The sequence below is a fragment of the Musa acuminata genome, chromosome BXJ2-3, assembly GCF_036884655.1.
Source record: "Musa acuminata AAA Group cultivar baxijiao chromosome BXJ2-3, Cavendish_Baxijiao_AAA, whole genome shotgun sequence".
In the NCBI taxonomy this organism is placed as follows: domain Eukaryota; kingdom Viridiplantae; phylum Streptophyta; class Magnoliopsida; order Zingiberales; family Musaceae; genus Musa; species Musa acuminata.
This window is the reverse complement of record NC_088340.1, coordinates 43,832,916-43,850,047: the sequence shown is the minus strand read 5'-3', so window position 1 is coordinate 43,850,047 and position 17,132 is coordinate 43,832,916. Positions and strand designations below refer to the sequence as shown.

The 17,132-nt window shown below is 45.0% G+C and overlaps 5 protein-coding genes across 9 annotated transcripts; 4 read left to right on the top strand and 1 right to left on the bottom strand.

Annotated features, from left to right (window-relative positions):
* The first annotated feature begins 710 nt into the window (after positions 1 to 710).
* Positions 711 to 3,086, top strand: LOC135608524 (uncharacterized). Its single transcript, XM_065101509.1, has 3 exons — positions 711 to 1,395; positions 1,482 to 1,640; positions 1,721 to 3,086. The coding sequence occupies exons 1-3, from the start codon at positions 757 to 759 to the stop codon at positions 1,994 to 1,996; spliced, it is 1,074 nt and encodes a 357-aa protein (XP_064957581.1). The 5' UTR covers positions 711 to 756; the 3' UTR covers positions 1,997 to 3,086.
* A 106-nt stretch (positions 3,087 to 3,192) lies between these two features.
* Positions 3,193 to 9,365, top strand: LOC135608523 (E3 ubiquitin ligase PQT3-like). 2 transcript variants are annotated; one of them, XM_065101506.1, is made up of 15 exons: positions 3,193 to 3,358; positions 3,625 to 3,724; positions 3,937 to 4,018; positions 4,206 to 4,372; positions 4,543 to 4,622; positions 4,876 to 4,941; positions 5,030 to 5,186; positions 5,269 to 5,417; positions 5,619 to 5,783; positions 5,861 to 6,157; positions 6,582 to 6,623; positions 6,793 to 7,045; positions 7,346 to 7,483; positions 7,816 to 7,903; positions 8,604 to 9,365. In XM_065101506.1, the coding sequence occupies exons 1-15, from the start codon at positions 3,193 to 3,195 to the stop codon at positions 9,192 to 9,194; spliced, it is 2,541 nt and encodes an 846-aa protein (XP_064957578.1). In that variant the 3' UTR covers positions 9,195 to 9,365. The 2 variants fall into 2 exon arrangements, with proteins under 2 accessions (XP_064957578.1, XP_064957580.1); XM_065101508.1 differs by lacking the exon at positions 6,582 to 6,623.
* Positions 9,366 to 9,658: 293 nt separating this feature from the next.
* LOC135606615 (late embryogenesis abundant protein D-34-like) lies at positions 9,659 to 10,778 on the top strand. The gene is made up of 2 exons (XM_065097666.1): positions 9,659 to 10,001; positions 10,091 to 10,778. The coding sequence occupies exons 1-2, from the start codon at positions 9,681 to 9,683 to the stop codon at positions 10,418 to 10,420; spliced, it is 651 nt and encodes a 216-aa protein (XP_064953738.1). The 5' UTR covers positions 9,659 to 9,680; the 3' UTR covers positions 10,421 to 10,778.
* Positions 10,779 to 13,407: 2,629 nt separating this feature from the next.
* Positions 13,408 to 14,491, top strand: LOC135608522 (transcription repressor OFP12-like). Its single transcript, XM_065101505.1, has one exon. The coding sequence runs from the start codon at positions 13,472 to 13,474 to the stop codon at positions 14,096 to 14,098; it is 627 nt and encodes a 208-aa protein (XP_064957577.1). The 5' UTR covers positions 13,408 to 13,471; the 3' UTR covers positions 14,099 to 14,491.
* Positions 14,492 to 14,578: 87 nt separating this feature from the next.
* LOC103979775 (photosystem II D1 precursor processing protein PSB27-H2, chloroplastic) lies at positions 14,579 to 17,132 on the bottom strand. 4 transcript variants are annotated; one of them, XM_009395982.2, is made up of 4 exons: positions 17,023 to 17,132; positions 15,874 to 15,999; positions 15,355 to 15,776; positions 14,579 to 14,938 (listed from the first exon to the last, which is right to left on the bottom strand). In XM_009395982.2, exons 2-4 carry the CDS (start codon positions 15,953 to 15,955, stop codon positions 14,801 to 14,803), a joined length of 642 nt encoding a protein of 213 aa, XP_009394257.2. In that variant the 5' UTR covers positions 15,956 to 15,999; positions 17,023 to 17,132; the 3' UTR covers positions 14,579 to 14,800. The 4 variants fall into 4 exon arrangements, with proteins under 4 accessions (XP_009394257.2, XP_009394260.2, XP_009394262.2 ...); XM_009395985.3 differs by having other exon boundaries at positions 15,874 to 16,002; positions 17,023 to 17,113; XM_009395987.2 differs by having other exon boundaries at positions 15,355 to 15,781; positions 17,023 to 17,107.

Below are 17,132 nucleotides of genomic sequence, written 5' to 3'. Positions count from 1 at the left end.
TTAATATTTTCAATATCACTCGGATGATTTTCATAGAAAATAGTCATATTTTGAGTATTTTTTTCTCAAACAATATATCTAACATAAAAATATTCAAAACACCTCTCAAATGTTTTTCCATCTAATTTTTACTAGTTTTGAAGTGCTTGAATATTTTTATTTAGCTTGTCTACAGTATTTTTCCAATGATGTTTATGATATTTTGTTGATGTATTGAAAACATTATAAATGAGTGTCACTTTGATTATCATTGTTTATAGATTATTATAATATCATATTTTTAGATTTATAGTTTTATTAAGATTACGAGTCTATTTAAATCATTTATAGTATTTTAAAGTAAATTTTATATTTTTTATTGTAATAATCAAAATATGACAGATAAAATATTATAACAAACAGACAAATTTTGAAGGGGTGGTTTGAATATTTTTTAAATTATAATTACTGTTTAAAAATTCAAAAAATAAGAATATCGATTGAAAAATATTTAAAATATAAATATTTTCTTAAAAAAACCCACTAATTACGCTGCTGTATTTTTTCTTAGGGGGGGATTTATGTAGACTTATTTTGAAGTAATATTAGCTTTTAATCTTTGGGAAAAAAATATCTTCTAAATAATTTCAACTTCATTCTATATAGCCGTTAGAAAATTTAAATTTTGAACATTGACACCCTTTCTCCTCCCCCTCTCAACTCCAATAAAAGGAGAAATCCATCCGAAATCGACGAGTCGGGGAAAAGGAGAGAGGAATGATGAAGACTGTGGTGGCGCTCACCCCGACCACCGCGTCGTCGAGAACCCGGTCGGCCTCCGCCGCCTCCGGAGACCGCTCGGAGGCCCGTGGCGGCGGCGACAGCTGCTACTTCCCCGGGTGCCGAAAGGACACCAATTGCCACTGCGACATCTGCCTCGCCAGCATCCACGCCACCCGCGACCTCGTCCCCTCCCTGTCGTCGAAGCCCAAGGCGAGGGCGGCGGCGTCACCGGTGCCGTTCCTCACCGACAGCCCTCCTCCGCTCCCAAGGCCCGCCCTCGCCGTAACCCCTCCCCCAACCCCGCCCATTCGGCCCTCGCCGAGATCTAGGCCGGCGGAGAAGAGACCGACCGTCAAGACGCAGAGATCTCGGAGCCTTGGGTATCCGGTAATTAGGTTTCTCGTGGGCTTGTTCTCGCTGTGGGCGGCGGATTCCGGCTTCTCGGCGGTGGTTTTGAAAAGTTTCAGCCCTAAGATGACGCCAGAGGCGGTGGCGCAGGCAGGCGAGAAATCTCGAGTTCTTGGGCATGATCTGAAGGGAAGATTGGAGCTTTTGCAGCAGCAGGTGGAGAAGCTGGTCGGCGGGAGGGTTTCAAATTGCAGCTCCACCGATTCTTATTGGGAAATGAATCAAGTTCGCATATTTTCTCTCTCCAATCTCTTCTTCTCATCCGGACGCCGTAGCAAGAAATCCTCATCTTCTATCCATTCGAATTTTAGTTGCAGGGCGGCCACTTCCTGTTCCAGTGGAGGTGTGTGATCTACAAATCGATGGCAGAGAAAGTGAGCGTTTGGGGAAGTCCCCTGAGGACTACAGGTCTACTCGCATCCGGAGCTTCTCCTCGATCGATAACCATTCTATCGGGCAAGATCACAGAGGTACCGAGTCTCATCTTCTTAGGCCTTTCTTCACGTCCTCAACCTTCGCGTCTACTAAATTGATGTGAGCCTATGATCAGTGGCCAGACGATGGTAAGCTGCTATCCACCATGAGAACAAGCAACAGCAGCTCATGGAGGTACGAGAAATGGAGATCAGCCGCACTGCATCTGGATGCCAACACATGGGTCTTGGAGTACGAGAGGAATGCCGTGTTCGAGGGGCCAGGATTGATCCCAGCAGCACGGGAGCTGCTGAGACTGAGGGTGTGGAAGAAGGTCACAAATCTGGGACTGCAGCAGTCTCTGAGCCGCCTTCTCCGCGGAGAGGAGGAAGAGATGACATCCCCAACATAGCGAGTGCATTGTAATCGTCCTCCTGCTTTCTTCATCCCCGTCTCTCATCTGTTATGAGATGCTGAATCGTGTGCTCTCTCAGACATGGTTTTGACCACAAAACATTGTTCTCCCATCGACCATGCATGTTCACTACATTAGCTTAGCCAACTGCAGTGCCAATCCCTAATGAAATCTTCGACTCGGCTAATCTCGGAGCCCAAATAGGAATACGAGGCTCGATGGGTCCAATTAGCCCTCAGCCGACCCAACCACTGTGTGTGGATTAGGCGGTGCTCGCCGCCCTCTGTCTATATATACTTCCCTCCGGTCCGATCCTTCGCACGCGGTTTCCTTTTTCGCCCCCCCCCCCCCCCCCCCCCTCCTTGGCGGAAGAAAGGTGTTGCTTCCCACCCTTCCCCTTCCATTCGCTCCTCCGTCGCCGAACCCCAAATCAGCCATCAAGAAACCCTAAATCTATCCCGAACCCTGTCGCCGCCCTCGTCCTCCCACATCTCCAACCGATTCCCGGCTTCGGATCTACCCACCACGACCGATTTCTTTGCGTCCCTCTGCTGTTCGATATAGGGTTTCCTCGCCGCTCGATTTGGGAGAATTCCAGTCCGGGACGGTCGCCTCTTTCTTTATTCGAGATTTGGGCCGAACCGTGACTGGGAAGCTCGCCTCTATCGTTGTCTCCGATCGGTAGTCGAGCTTTGGTCCGATCGGCTTCTGGGCGCCTTCCGTCGTTGCGAGATTCTGGTGAGCGGTAACCCCCTTTGGGCGAAGAGGCTTTCGCTCGACGAGGCTTGTCTCCCTGCAGCGGCCGGTCGAAATTGCGCGTCGCGGAGCCTCGATATCGACTTCTTGAGGGCGTCTTGTTGCCGATCGTTGGTCTTTGCTGCTTCAACTGCGCTTCCACCCGATCGATCAAGAAAGGAGTTGTCCTGAAGCTATTATTTGGTCTTTTCCTGCTCCCGCTTGCGGAATTGGTATCTTGATTCAGCAACAGGGCGTGGCCTTCAACCGAGTCATTAGGGAGGAGATAGATCATCTGTATACAAGTTTATAATTTCTGTTGTTCTGGCTCAATATCAGACCTGATTTTATCTCTTTGGCCTTTATAACTTTGCGGCTCGTTTTTAGGGCAACAGTTCTGTTGTTTGTGGTTTATCTTGCTTGAAATTGGACCAGAGAGAAAACAAGAGTGAAGAATAATGGCTGTGTATTATAAGTTTAAAAGTGCCAAAGATTATGATTCTATTCCCATTGAGGGGCAATTCATATCTCTTGCCAATTTGAAAGAAAGAATTTTTGAAATCAAGCTATTTGGAAAGGGCACGGATTTCGACCTCATGATCTCTAATGCACAGAATAATGAAGGTTGGTTCTTTTTTTAGAGTAGTAATCGGGGTTACTAGGAATTCCTTTTATTCAGAATATTAGCATCTAATAAAGTAGGAAAAGTTATGCTATCTTCATTTAAGAAACATTGATGTTTAGGTAGTAAGGGTGCATGATCTGTGGGTCTGTGTCCGGTATTGGTTAATCTGTTAATAAATTCTCTGGGGTTGCTGGGTGAATTAGGGTTAAACTAATATCTCTTGAATAAATTTTATAGCCTCTGTTCCTCCCTTTTTCATTTTCAGAATATGTAGACGAAGGAGCTATGATACCCAAAAACACATCGGTTTTGATTCGTCGGGTCCCAGGGCGGCCACGGAAGCCTATTGTTACCGGAATAGAAGAGTACTATCTTGGACCTTGAATCTTGAACATTTAATAGCCTGTTATCTTAGCGTCTATTATACAATGTATCCGAAAAATTTTCTGGTGACAATGATGTAATGATACTAGAAATTTAAAGTTTCTCTGGATGAAGCTTTATATGAAGTCTTTAAGACTAACAGGCATCTTTCTGTGTGCGAATCTGAGATAGAAAGTCTATTATTAATCTGCAGGACAAAAGTTGTTGAGGATAAGGTGGAAGATCTTCCACCATCGAGCAGCATGTTGGTTGGTGATTCATCTACAACCAAATATGTAAGATTGACTACTTCTGCATGTCGTTGCCCGGCGGGTTTATGTGGACACTTTGTTCCATCTTTTTAACCTATCGGCTACAATTAGTATATTTTATTTCACATGGTTGATGGAAGGATGTCAGGCAGACCCATTTTAAGTTCTGGCATCACAAGGTAGATTATGACACTTTTACTGAATTTTGCAGCCTGAAGAATATGAATGGGATGAGTTTGGGAATGATTTGTATGCCGTTCCTGAAGTTAATCCTGCTCAGGCAAGTAATCCTGTTTTAGATGTTTCTCCTGCTAACATGGTCGACGAGGATAGCAAGATTAAGGCTCTAATTGATACGCCTGCCCTTGACTGGAATCGGTGAGGCCTATATGCTGCATCCTTTTTTTTTTTGCTTTAACAATAGTTATGTGGCAAAAGAAATATACATTAGGACAGAGGAGAATAGAGTTTCAATTACATCTTCTCTGTCATCTAGCAATGAGTACTCCATAAGTTAGTGTTTTGAGTGAGTTGGTATGCTTTTGCAGTCAAACACAAGAAGGTTATGGTTCTGGAAGAGGTTTCGGAAGGGGAAGCGGCAGCAGGATGATGGGTGGTCGTGGTTTTGGTAACTCTTTGCTTGTCATTCCTTTTTTAACTTTGAAAGAGTGTTTGGTTTGATTACTAGTTCCAGAATGCACATGCTTTTGAATTGGGGGTCAGTCTGTGATGTATGAAATACTCTTAATATCTTCTCTGACTTACCACATTTGCAATAAAGAAGACACTTTAGTTTATTGTAATTACTGCATGTGAACTTATATCTTCATTTTGTTGCATTATCTTGGGTCCTGAAATTTATTCTTTCTGGCAAAATGAAGGCCGAGGCATGCTTGAACGTAAGACACCCCCAGCAGGCTATGTCTGTCATAGATGCAAAGTGCCTGGTATAACACAGATCTGTTGTCTCACAAGTGACCTCTTGCATATTTCTAAATACAATTCAAAGCTGATGTAGTGAACATTCTTTTTTAGGCCACTTTATCCAGCACTGCCCTACGAATGGAGACCCTAACTATGACATCAAAAGGGTGAAACCTCCAACTGGAATTCCTAAATCAATGTTGATGGCAACTCCTGATGGCTCCTATGCGTTGCCAAGTGGTGCAGCTGCTGTTCTGAAGCCAAACGAGTAAGCTTATAAATTATTTGTGCAATTTTTGTTGAACAAATATATTGTAGAATTATTTTATGATATTTGCTATTTTATGCAGGGCTGCATTTGAAAAAGAAATTGAGGGTTTACCTACCACTCGTCCTGTCAGTGATCTTCCACCAGAATTGCGTTGCCCATTATGTAAAGAGGTGATGAAAGATGCTGTGTTAACTAGCAAGTGTTGTTTCCGGAGTTTCTGTGACAAATGTAAGTTTCATAGTCCTTGCATGTTGATTTCTGTGCTACAATTCTTGGTAGACAGTTTTCAGTCAATATTGTAGTTTAGTGTGTTTGATTTTCAATTTGCTAAAATTTATGGTAGATGATATAGTAACAATTTTCATTAAGTTCCTTTTTCTCCTCATTCACTGCTCGTGCCATTTAGCTGGTTTTTTATTTCAATGTCAGGCATTAGAGACTACATAATTACAAAGCTGATGTGTATATGTGGGGCTACAAATATATTGGCGGATGACCTTCTTCCAAATAAAACTCTCAGAGAAACAATCAGTCGGATATTGGAATCAACGACTAGTAGCACCGAAAATGCTGGAAGCCTGGTACAGGTCCAAGGTATGAATGAATTCTTTTTTGGGAATCATACTCTGAGTTTGTTTGTTCTTTTGATGAGAGTAGATTTGCCTTCTCAGATATGGAATCAGCTCGTCCTTTACAGCCAAAAGTTCCCTCTCCTACTTATTCTGTTGCTTCCAAAGATGAACCTATGCAGCACACCGTGGAGCAATCTTCTCATATGAAGGAAGGTGAAGTTGCAAGTGAAGTAAAGGCTACAAACAATGATATGAATTCTTCGGATAAGAAAGCCATTATAAATACTCCTGCATCTGAAGACGTGCCTGAATCTTTGAGTATGAAGGGACCAAAGTCATTTGAGAGTGCTCCAGTGCCTGAAGATGCTCAAGAAAAGCAACTTGCTGGAGAGCAAGGTAAGAAATTCGTGTGTGTGTTGTCACATTCGTTATGCCACTTGCCTATTGAGGTGAGGAGAGAATACATCAAAGTTGTGGGTATTCTTTTCAGCTGTAAAAGGTTAAATTACTCTATTTCTATGTATGTGATAGAAAATGATATAGGAGTATATGATAGTGAAAGTTTATTTTTTTAGTTATAGTCTCTGGTTCATGATTCCATGTAATAATATAATTTGCAGATATCAGGAGGAGCGCTGAGCTTTGTCTAGGAGAATGATTCTTATTTTGATGCATTCATTGTTTTATTATTTCTATTTTATGGCATTTTTCTATTAACATTTTTTCCAGGACAGAAAAAGAAGAAGAGATTCTTATTTTGATGCATTCTTTGTTTTATTATGTCTTTCTTATAACAATTTTCTATTAACATTTTTTCCAGCAAAGAAAAAGAAGAAGAAAAAGGCACGTCTCCCTGGCACTGGTTCGTTTATTGCGTTAAGATTCATTCAGTTTAGTAATCTACTGCAAGTTGCAGTCACTTTAGAGTGATAGCTCCGAAAGAAATGGAGTTTCGGATTATTAGTTTTTATAAAGTAAATCAAACATTACTAAATGCTTTTGCCCTTCTCCTGCTTCCCTCTAAATTGCAGCTGCTGATATGCAATGGAGATCCTACCAGGATCTTGGAGCTGAAAATTATGGGATGCCTTTGCCTCCTCCTGGCTACAATCCACACTGGTCTGGTGGAATGCCTATGGGAGTTGATGGCTACATGGCTCCTTTCGGCGGCGCAATGCCGTTTATGGGTTATACGCCAGGGCCCTTTGATATTCCTTATGGTGGGGGAATTTTTCCACAAGATCCATATGTGGCGCAAGGTTTTATGATGCCAGCAGTTCCAAGGTATGCATTGGATGGGTAGTTAACAGTCTAATGAAACAATTAGCTGTTTTATCCTGATTTAGTTGTTGTGATCAAGTATTATGTTTTGAGGTTCAGACTAGGAATGACGCATGGTTTTCTGTGATTTGTTGTTTCCCTTGTCATTGTCTTTTGTTGATTTGATAGTTTATTTTTGTTTTTGTTTGCTTCTATCATGGAATTCATTTGTTTATAAAATCAATAAATTTGTGGGACATTGTATTTTTTGTTTGTCAGTAGCATATAAATGCATATGTTGACAAAAGTTTGTGTCTTCTTCAGGGATTTATCAGAGTTGAACATGGGTAGTATGGGCATGAATCAGAATCAGGGGCCTTCAGGCATGAGCAGAGATGACTTTGGGGCTAGGAAAGCCGCCGATCTAAGACGCAAGCGTGAGATGGAGCGACTTCGTGAAAGGTAATTGGTTGCTTCTTGTTTGGCATTTCTCCCTTTGCTAAGATGGTTAGAAATCTTAGTCTTTTATGGCCTCCTAGGTTCTTCTGGTTTGGCGAATTTAACAAAATATATTAAAGGATAGCTGTGAACTTAGCAAGTTCTTCTTTGGGAACATGAATATGCTGCAATATATGTCGCGTGTTTTCATTACCGAGTGATGTAGCCATGAGTTTGGAAAATCTTAATTGATGTTTTGCACCATGCAGAATTAGCTCCTGCAGATGAAATAGCAGGATTCTTTTTGCTAGTGGTTAGCTTTTGATTACTGAAAGTTCATTGTTGAATGGACGCAGGGAGAGGGCGCAGTCCAAGGATAGGGACGCAAGAAGGGAATCGAGCAGCATGAATGATGCTTCTTCTTCTTCCATGAGAACAAAGCCTGTATGTCTCTTTCTGTTAATTCATTTGCTAACTCCTCCTAAGCGTAGTAGTTAGTAGCTGCATTAGATATAAAAGATAGACCCAACTAACTAAAAATGAGCCTTCCTTAGTCGTTTTATGGGGTGCGCTTCGCTTCAAGTATTATTAATCCTTCTCCCAGTAGATGTGATTGGATCCGTTTCAACACTGATGCTGCTGTTTCGAACCCCATGGTCGGTCGGACCCGAGCCAGTTCGATTCGTTGTCCTCCTGTTGCAGGCAGAGTCCGTGAACCATCGTCGTCTCTGAGAGCACATGGACGTGCTTTTATCAACTCAATTTTGTACTTTCTTTCCTTTTAATCTCTTTCCCATGCCCACCACCCAAATCTTCTCTCGATGCTTTGGCGGCACCTCAATAGTTTAATCCTCAGATGACACGAGGTGTCGTCCGTATCAACGATTCCAAGGAGAGAAAGATGATCTTGTCAATTTGACCATGATTGACCGTTCCGAGTCAAAATTGGCGGTGGCTTCGGGTCCACTTGAACCCATTTCTTAACTCGTATGGACTAGGGAGGTGGGGGGATGAAGTTGACGCGTCGTCATACATAGTGCGGCTCTCGTATTTGGCCTTCCGTGGCTTTCCCACGTTACTGGTACTATTTGCACTGACCTTTGTCCTTTATCATAACAATTTGCGTTTCCCCCTTTGATTGCAGACGGCAACGTCCCAGTCCGACCGGTCAGACCGCCATCGGGACCGGGAGCGGGACCGGTCTGAGAAGACAGCAAGCGTGGACCGCCATGGACCGCCCCGCGACCCCCCTCGGCACTCGCCACCGCGGCCCCGACAGAGGAAGGCCGCGGACCACGACGAGCCGCTCTCCGACGCTGAGCGGAAGCATAAGGCCAGCGTCTTCTCCCGCATCAGCTTCCCGGACCCCGGCGAGGGGACCAATAAGAAGAAGAAGAAGCCCTCCTCGTCCGAGCTCCCACCGAGGAACGGACTGAAGGAACCGACGAGCCACAAGACCGGGCCAGAGGGGCACCGCGACGAGCCCAAGGGCGGGAAGAGCTCATCGACGAGCACGAGGAAGGGAGGCAGCGGGTACGATCACGATTCGAGCGAGGAGGAGTACCACTTCAAGCGGAGACCTTCGTCTTCGTCGAGGAGGGAGGCGACGAAGGCGGACCACCGGGAGGAGGTGGCTCCCCGGCCATCGAAACGTTCCCGGGAGCGCGAGCCTCATGAACGGGGTGGTAGGGAACGTGCTCACGGCCACGAGCGTCCTGCAAGCAGGCGTAGATGAGGGATAGAGCGAGGAAGTTGGTACAAGTTGCCATAACAGTTGGATTTGATTTTTTTTTTGTCTCCTGCAAATTTATCTAATGAGAATTCAACTATCATAGCCTCGTTTTTCCTATTTCATGATGGTTGTATTGCTAATGTATGTAATTGGTCTTTTGCCTCTTTATCTTGAGATGGCAGTGTGTGTTGTTGGTGTCTGAGTCGGGCTTAACATAACTCCATCAGGATCCGTCCCTTTTTCCACGCAATCAGGTTGGATGGAGTCAGGATCACATTCGGCCATCTGCTTGCTATTCCCGACTCCATCGTTGACCAGATCAACCGCCAAGTTTTGCGGATCGATCCGACCCCACATTCACGTTCAAACTTGGCGACGTGTCACACCGAAACACCCTTCCACCGATGCCAACTTCGTCTATATAATCTTATCACGGCAGTCCCTTTCCAATCCCGCGCCAAGTCTAAGCCTCTCCTACGTCCAAATAGGATGAGTCAGAACCAACCCCGGCGGCCTGGTCAGAGCCAGGACCGGCCGACAAGATGCGGCGACGTGTTACCGGTGGCCGGAGGCCACGCCGGCGAAGCCATCACCCCGAGGGCCGCGGACATGATGCCGTCGGCCGAGAACAGGGTGCTGGGGCGGACCCCCAACGACGGCCCCGCTTCCGGCATGGAGTCGGCTGCCACGCGGAACAAACAGCGTGGCGTCGTGAGCAATGCCCCCGGACTGCAGGACGTGTCCGTCACCCAGACCGACATCCCCGGCAGCCCCGGCCAACGCCTCGTGACCAAATTCGTCGCCGGCCAGGTACGTGTGAAGAAAGTAATCGTACGCATGCGTAATGGCGGATCGCGTCCGGAAGTCGTGTCCTTCGTCTATACTTTTGGTGGCAACAGGCAGTGGGCCAGTATGTGATCTACAGAGGAGAGGGAGGTGACGACCAGGGTGGCGGTGGATGCTCCGTGGCGATGTGGACTGACAAGGTAACAATCGGGGAGGCACTGGAGGCGACTGCCACGACCGCCGGCGACAAGACGGTCGAGGCGAGCGACGCCGCCGCGATCCAAGCTGCCGAGGCGACCGCCACGGGCGTGAACGCAGTCATGCCGGGCGGTGTCGCCGCAGCTGCGCAGGCGGCTGCCGCGGCCAACGCCTCGAGGGATCGCAACGACGACAAAACCAGGCTCGGCCAAGTTGTCAAGGTAACGACTATCCACAAGACTTAAACTGCATGCACCCGACGGTCTTTGACGTAGATACGTACGTCGCTATACTCGGCGTCAGGACGCGGCGATAAGGCTGCCGGTGGACAAAGTAGCGACGAGGCGGGACGCGGAGAGGGTGTTGGCGGCTGAGATGCGGATCAACCCCGACCTGCTAACGTATCCGGGTGGGGTTGGCGCTTCCATGGTCGCGGCGGCAAGGCTTAACCAACAACGTTGACACCGCTCGATCACTTTCCTTCTTTTCTGCGTCTCGCAAGTGGAATAAAAGCTCTCAAGTGCTCCTTTAATGGCGTCGCTTTGATCACCGTGCCATAGCTGACCTTTGGTCTCCGAGAACTTTTGTTGCGGTATTGTTGCCTCCTACCGGTCGATGCACTCAATCTTGCGTTTGGTCGGGCCCAATCTGGACATCGGGCCTGGCTTTTCTAACGTTGGCCTTCGAGTTGACCGATCAAGAAAACATAATGCAAGATTGTTGCATGTAGAAGACAGGATCAAGAATTAAGATATATTTTGCTGTGGAATAAAAATCGGATTCATGCCGTGCAATCTACAGCCTCAATTCTCGTGATCACGTTCCGGCGATGACATGCATGCATGCAGCGAACCACCATATTATACTTGTGGTGGATCGATGGAACCACCGACTTCATCGTCAAGAACACAGCTCAGATGATCCGGAGAGATCAACGGGGCAGCACAATTCACATCCTACAAAGCAAGCAGCAGCACAGCCTGTGTTGCCTCGCCAATGAGACGCAAGAAGCAGGTGGACCATCTGATTCCAGACTCCATAGGGCAGACATTTTTATTCCCTCTCTCACCCGCTGTAGGTTTCGGGAGAGAAGACTCCATGGAGCCCCGCACCCCATGAACGGATGGACGCATACGAGCTCGGAAATGGAGTCACGTACGTACCAATAAGCAGCTTCGATAACGCCACCGTTGGTTTTCTCCCCGATGCATGCAGTCAAAACTCTCATAGGCTCTCTGCGCACTGTTGCAGTGGGAGTCGCAGACACAGCTCGTCCTCGGCGTTTTGGCCACTGCTGACACTTGTATAATGGAACAACTCCTCTCTCTCTCTCTCTCTCTGTGTTGTTTAATTTGGAGTTCACGTGAAGCCAAAGGAGGCGAATCTCTCGTTGTACGAAGCTGTGCATGAAGGATATAAACTTTAGATACGGATACATCCAACCGGGAATCACGGATCTTGCCCACATTATTAGATTCCTTGTGTAAGAATTCCTCGTCACTCCCAATCTACTTAACTATCCCATCTAAACAGACAGTAATTGGCCGTCTTATATTTTGCCTCTGGTACATACATCCTTCGTTTTATCCTCTCGCAACAAATATGTCAGAATTCTTTGTACTGAGGAGATGATGTTAAGGACATCAAACTTCCACTCCTCTCTCGGGGAGAAAAACCAACATATATGAGACTTCAACTTCAAAGCAAATTGTGTTAGAAATATTACAAGTGAGAAGGTTGATCACATTTATATATCCCTACTACTTACTCATCAAAATATGAGATTGGTGGTGTCTTCACATGCCAAACATAGGACAACTCGTTCGAAACAACTTGAGAGCCAAAGCCTGTCTCCTCCTCCAATCATACTGTCATGTAGCACGCATGTGTTTAAGAAAGAGCTCCTCGGTAGCAGCTTATCCAAAGACTGTCATCAGCTTAAAGTACGCATTAGATAGTGTCCGTTTATGACATGTTGGAGATCTCAAGTTTAGTGAATCGTTCGTGGAAGCTATGGCATCTTATGGAAAGTGTTTCTGCTCATTGATGTCTGCTGCATATACTCCTCTCTCTAATCCAAGCAATCTATCTCATTGAGGTGGTGGTATCTCATTGAGGTGGTGGATTAATTGCTGGACTAAGAATGAAGCAATCCTGTTTGGGAAATCCAAATAGATGGAGTTTAAAAGCTGTCAAAATCTCAAAGTGGAATCATTGTTTGTTAACTCAATGAGATTTTGACAGCTTTTAATCGGAGTTGATTGCGTTCATATTTTGATGGCTACCCAAAATCCATATAAGAAAATTATTTGCATATCAACTTTCGAAACAGCACAGCATATTTGTCATCACAAATTTGTGATATAGAATATATATTTTTTTTCCAAAATATTATGGTCCTTTTCTTATACTTTGTCTATAGGCTTTGATGACTTTTAACTAAAATATTTATCCGACGGAGATTAGTTATAATATTTAGAAATATGTTTGTTGAATTAGATAAGTAAAATATCTAGGTCCGTTTACGTTAGTTTTATCGATGAAAATATAAAAATAATAGGTAAAAAAATAATTTTAATATTTCAATTGGTGGTGATGGATAGCAACATCATCAAGAGCGACAAGTGATTGTTGTAGATGAGGAAAACAGTAAAAAGAGATACGAGTCGTTATGCATTTGTGTTGACATAGACATAGTTGATGAGCGATGAAAGGATTGTCAATATAGATGTCGAGCAACCCTTTCGTTGCTTAACAACTGCATCGACGTTAACGCAAATACAGAGTGACGAAAGGGTCGATCGGCATTTGTATCGATGTCGACAAAGATGCATAGCGATGCCGCTCTACAATTGCATCGACGCTAATGTAATTGTCGAGCGATGTCACTCTGCATCCGTGTTGGCGACAATGCTGATGTCGAGCTGTCCTTTCATCGCTTGGCAACCGTGTTGACGTCAACAACAACCCTCACCTCTCACCTCTACTCTCCTTTCCCACGATAGCCACCCATAGCTTTTAACGATGTCGTCGTCTCTCACCATGGATGCCATCCTCCGTTATCAACTAAAATGGTTTAACTAAAGAGAATCTCTGATTAACCCGCTAATAACACACGATGCCTTTTTAATACGACAAAACAGACAACTGTTGTCATAATGCTAATTATTTAGCATATTATATATTGATTTGTAAGGACTATAAATTACACAGCGAAACGCCGCTTTGCTATCTTCTTCGCCTTCTGTTTCGAGATATAGACTGAGAGAGAGAGAGAGAGAGAGAGAGAGAGAGAGATGTTTGGCGAAAGCCTGTATCGGTGCTTCTCTGGCTTCCGCCACGCTTCTCATTCTGCTCCTCTCCCGGCTTCCCAAAATGCCCCCACCTCCTCTTCCTCGTGCGACTCTCCCGTCGTCTTTAAGAACTTTAATTCACTGTATGACCCCGCCTCAGACTCCGAGACGCTCTCCCTGACTCTTCCCTCCTCCGCCGTCGCCGCTGCCGCTGCAGGCTCCTCTTTCACGTCCTCCTGCGACGCCCCCGACGACGACGGCGGCGGCGGCGGCGGCGGCTCCTGCCCCTCGGAGCGCGACCTCTTCTCCGCCATCGCGTCCCGCCGCCTTCTCCCGGCGTCCCCGGGCCGGTCCAACTCCATCGTGGACTCCGCGGCGGTCGCCGTCGGGGCCGGGACCGGGGTCCCCGTGCCCACCTACTCGCCCGACCCGTACCGGGACTTCCGCCGGTCGATGGAGGAGATGGTGGTGGCGCTGGGCCTGGACGCCCGGGACCACCGTGCCCACCTCCACGAGCTCCTGCTCTGCTACCTCGCACTCAACCGGAAACACGCCCACAAGTACATCGTCAGCGCCTTCGCCGACCTCCTCCTCGCCCTCGCCTCCACCCCCGCCGTCGACAAGGCCTGAGAGCATGGTTTTGCTGGGCTGTGTACCTCTAAATGCTGTTCTTTATCCCTTCCTCTGTTGGAGGTGGCGTATAGATCGATCGTATATACGTACAGACGATTCCAATACAGTGTTCTCAGCACATTGTATCCTATGTTTGAGATGGAATGTTGTTCCTTTTTCTTTCTCTTAAAACTGTTTCTTTTGATGTTCCAAGTCGTTCATGGTTCATAGTGTTCTACAGGGATCCTCGAAAGGGAGCAAGGAAGAATTGGTGTAAATGATGGAAGTTAATGGGTCTGGTGGTGGAGGTCAGAGTGATAGATTGCCGGCCTTGTCAGTGAGGACAAGAATGATGGATTCCATGTCTGCTCAACTGAGGTGGTGGTGGACACCGGCAAAGCTGTGTTTGAGTCAAGTAGATCTTGGCACAGCCAATAAAGATACTGTAGACCATCATTTGGTAGAGGAAGGGAACAAAAAAAGGAGAGAGAGAGAAAGTCTTAAATCATGCACAGTTTTCATTTTTCTAATAAAGCAGCAATGATCATGTATTTGTTACAGAATCTAATGAGCAAATGTTTTGAAGAATAAGATGTTCAGAAGGACATGACTAATGATACTATCAAGTAGTCAAGATTTCAATTAAAGTGAAGGAAACTGCATACACAATGAGCAGGGAAAATTGATTGGGCTGAAGAATTGGAAATGACCATGTTCTTGTTACAGACAATCCTCTGCGGTCTTCAAGTCATTCAGAATACTTGCTTTAACCTCTTCTGTCATGGTGGCAAAGGGCCCTGCTTTTGAGTAGAAACTGGCCAGTGATCTTATAGCTTTCTCAATTGCAACATATGATTCCTGAAATTTGATGACAGATGCATAAGGAGCAGGTTTTGAAACAACAAAAGGTAAATGCCAATCATAGAAAACAGCAATTCGACGGCTCCAATGATGATCAGATGTAAAACAAAGTAAATAGGATAAGAACGATATAGACATGATCCAGATACTTGTAGAAAATAGGAAGATGCTTTGATTTGAATTAAACATATGGAAATCCATCCCTTAACCCATATCACTTGTAAATATGATCTCGATGTTGGTGGTCTCATGAACCAGCATGAAAGGCTTGATAATTGATTTCTTGATTCTTTTATGACATCGAACACAACCGGTCGGCGGTGAAAATTTAGCTCGAGTTAACTATGCCACTCCTAAACATTAGGAGTATTTTACTCCAAACATCCAACAAGCTAAAGTACAAACAAATATACCTCAGCTACAACTGCTGGCTGTCCCTTCCAACTGCTCAAGTACTGTCTGATTGACTCCTTTGCGGCATCAGCAGTCCTTCTAAACTTGGAAACATCTCTTGTATCCTCCTCTAATGACTCTCGAAGTGTCTTCACCACTTCCCTTACAGACTTCAGGTAGGCCTTTGGCAGTAACTTTCCTGCTTTGGTTTTCTCATTGGGGTCAAATATGGACTTGATAGTGCCAAAAACACCACCATCGCCCTCATCCTTTTGATCGGCCAGATTCTTCTCTTCTTCTGCCTTGATAGGTAATGCAGCGAGGCCACAACTCATGCTTGAAACCAAGACCAGTGAGGCTCCACTGCTGATCACAGCAAGCCGCCTTCCAAGCAGAATATCTCGGGAAGCTGAGATGGCAGTGCTCCTCGATTGAGGTCGGTCTGCTCTGTTGCACAAAATGAAGAAGTCACAAGAAGACGAAGTCAGTGTTTTGACAGGCACACAAATTAGAAATTTGGTTATCATAACATAACTTACAAGAGAGGCATCGAGACTTTCTTTCAATCACTTCTGAGGAGCAATAATAGGAAAATCGCATCAAGGAAAGAGAAACCACCATTTTTTTTTTCTGGGTAACTAAGCAATGGCTCCCTCTCCCGGTGTCTACTACATGTTACAAGAAAACATTAGTAGTGTGGCAAAAATAACACTTAGCAGGAAATGAGGACATGGTAAAATATAACGTTGAACACCAATCATGAAAACTTTATGAGAACATTTTAAAGCAAAGAAAAATTTTCAACCATAAACATTAGTAAAGAAAAATTCAACGGAATACACGATCTTACAGATATAATCATCTGTATTCTCCATTCAAATTCTATTCATCACCCACAATCATTGATAACATTTTAACCATTGACAAGCTCAAATTGAAGTATCAACAACCTCCCTTTTTCTAGAAACTCAGAGAGCTACAAAATATCACCTTCTCATGCTTTTCGTATCACGATATGTTATAACCTAGCAGCTTCAAAAGCATCCCTTGAAAGCCTGGAAATCCATCTTTTGACCTTTGTCCAATTTTCTCAGGTTTCACTTCTTAACAAACAATGCAGTAATATGACTCGTGATCACATTTGACCATATGCAGGTTGTAATTCCCATTCGATAATATTATATTCTCGCTGCGAGAACACTAAAATCAAATCGTTCCTTGCGATTATAACCGGAGATGTATAGGAAAGGGGGAAAGGGGTTGCATTTACTTCATCGTCGATGGACACCAGAACCGCCTCAGATTCTTAGGGAATGTAAGTAATCGCCACAATTTTCCGTTCTTGACTACCAGATTCACTAAAAACTAAATTAGGACTTCGTCTTTACAGCAAAAATTCACTTCAAAGTGACAACCTCCAACTCTCTCTTATCATTTGGGGTTCTGATCGCTGCTTGACCACGATCTTTAATCTTCCTAGAGATTTGGGAACAAAGAATTAGGGCATAAGTCAAAGCTACAAATTTTAGCACAGTCTTCCATCGCCAAAGCCTCAAAATCCTACAGCTCAATTTTCTAAAATCACAGTCGACAACGCAAGTATCCTTCCCGCTCGAATCACATTCCTTCATGCAGCGAGACAAGATAATAGAAAAGCGAAAAAGGAACCAAAGATTTTGAGGACATACCCTGTCGCGCCGATCGTGCTTCCAAGTCTCCACCTTTGAGCCGATGCTTTCGAACCTTATCTTCTCTCCGTAGCCTGTGGGTCTTTAACGCGCCAACACCACCAGCTCGA

Bases quoted from the DNA above. Each gene is read 5' to 3' on its own strand.
- LOC135608524 (XM_065101509.1), top strand. From the start codon at position 757: ATGATGAAGACTGTGGTGGCGCTCACCCCGACCACCGCGTCGTCGAGA. The intron at 1,396-1,481 runs GTTCGCATATTT...TTCGAATTTTAG, and splicing joins CTTATTGGGAAATGAATCAA to TTGCAGGGCGGCCACTTCCT. The intron at 1,641-1,720 runs GTACCGAGTCTC...GCCTATGATCAG, and splicing joins TATCGGGCAAGATCACAGAG to TGGCCAGACGATGGTAAGCT.
- LOC135608522 (XM_065101505.1), top strand. From the start codon at position 13,472: ATGTTTGGCGAAAGCCTGTATCGGTGCTTCTCTGGCTTCCGCCACGCT.
- LOC135606615 (XM_065097666.1), top strand. From the start codon at position 9,681: ATGAGTCAGAACCAACCCCGGCGGCCTGGTCAGAGCCAGGACCGGCCG. The intron at 10,002-10,090 runs GTACGTGTGAAG...TGGTGGCAACAG, and splicing joins CCAAATTCGTCGCCGGCCAG to GCAGTGGGCCAGTATGTGAT.
- LOC103979775 (XM_009395982.2), bottom strand. From the start codon at position 15,955: ATGGTGGTTTCTCTTTCCTTGATGCGATTTTCCTATTATTGCTCCTCA. The intron at 15,777-15,873 runs GTAAGTTATGTT...GCAACAGAGCAG, and splicing joins AAAGTCTCGATGCCTCTCTT to ACCGACCTCAATCGAGGAGC. The intron at 14,939-15,354 runs GTATATTTGTTT...ATCAAATTTCAG, and splicing joins AGCCAGCAGTTGTAGCTGAG to GAATCATATGTTGCAATTGA.
- LOC135608523 (XM_065101506.1), top strand. From the start codon at position 3,193: ATGGCTGTGTATTATAAGTTTAAAAGTGCCAAAGATTATGATTCTATT. The intron at 4,019-4,205 runs GTAAGATTGACT...TGAATTTTGCAG, and splicing joins ATTCATCTACAACCAAATAT to CCTGAAGAATATGAATGGGA. The intron at 7,484-7,815 runs GTAATTGGTTGC...GAATGGACGCAG, and splicing joins ATGGAGCGACTTCGTGAAAG to GGAGAGGGCGCAGTCCAAGG.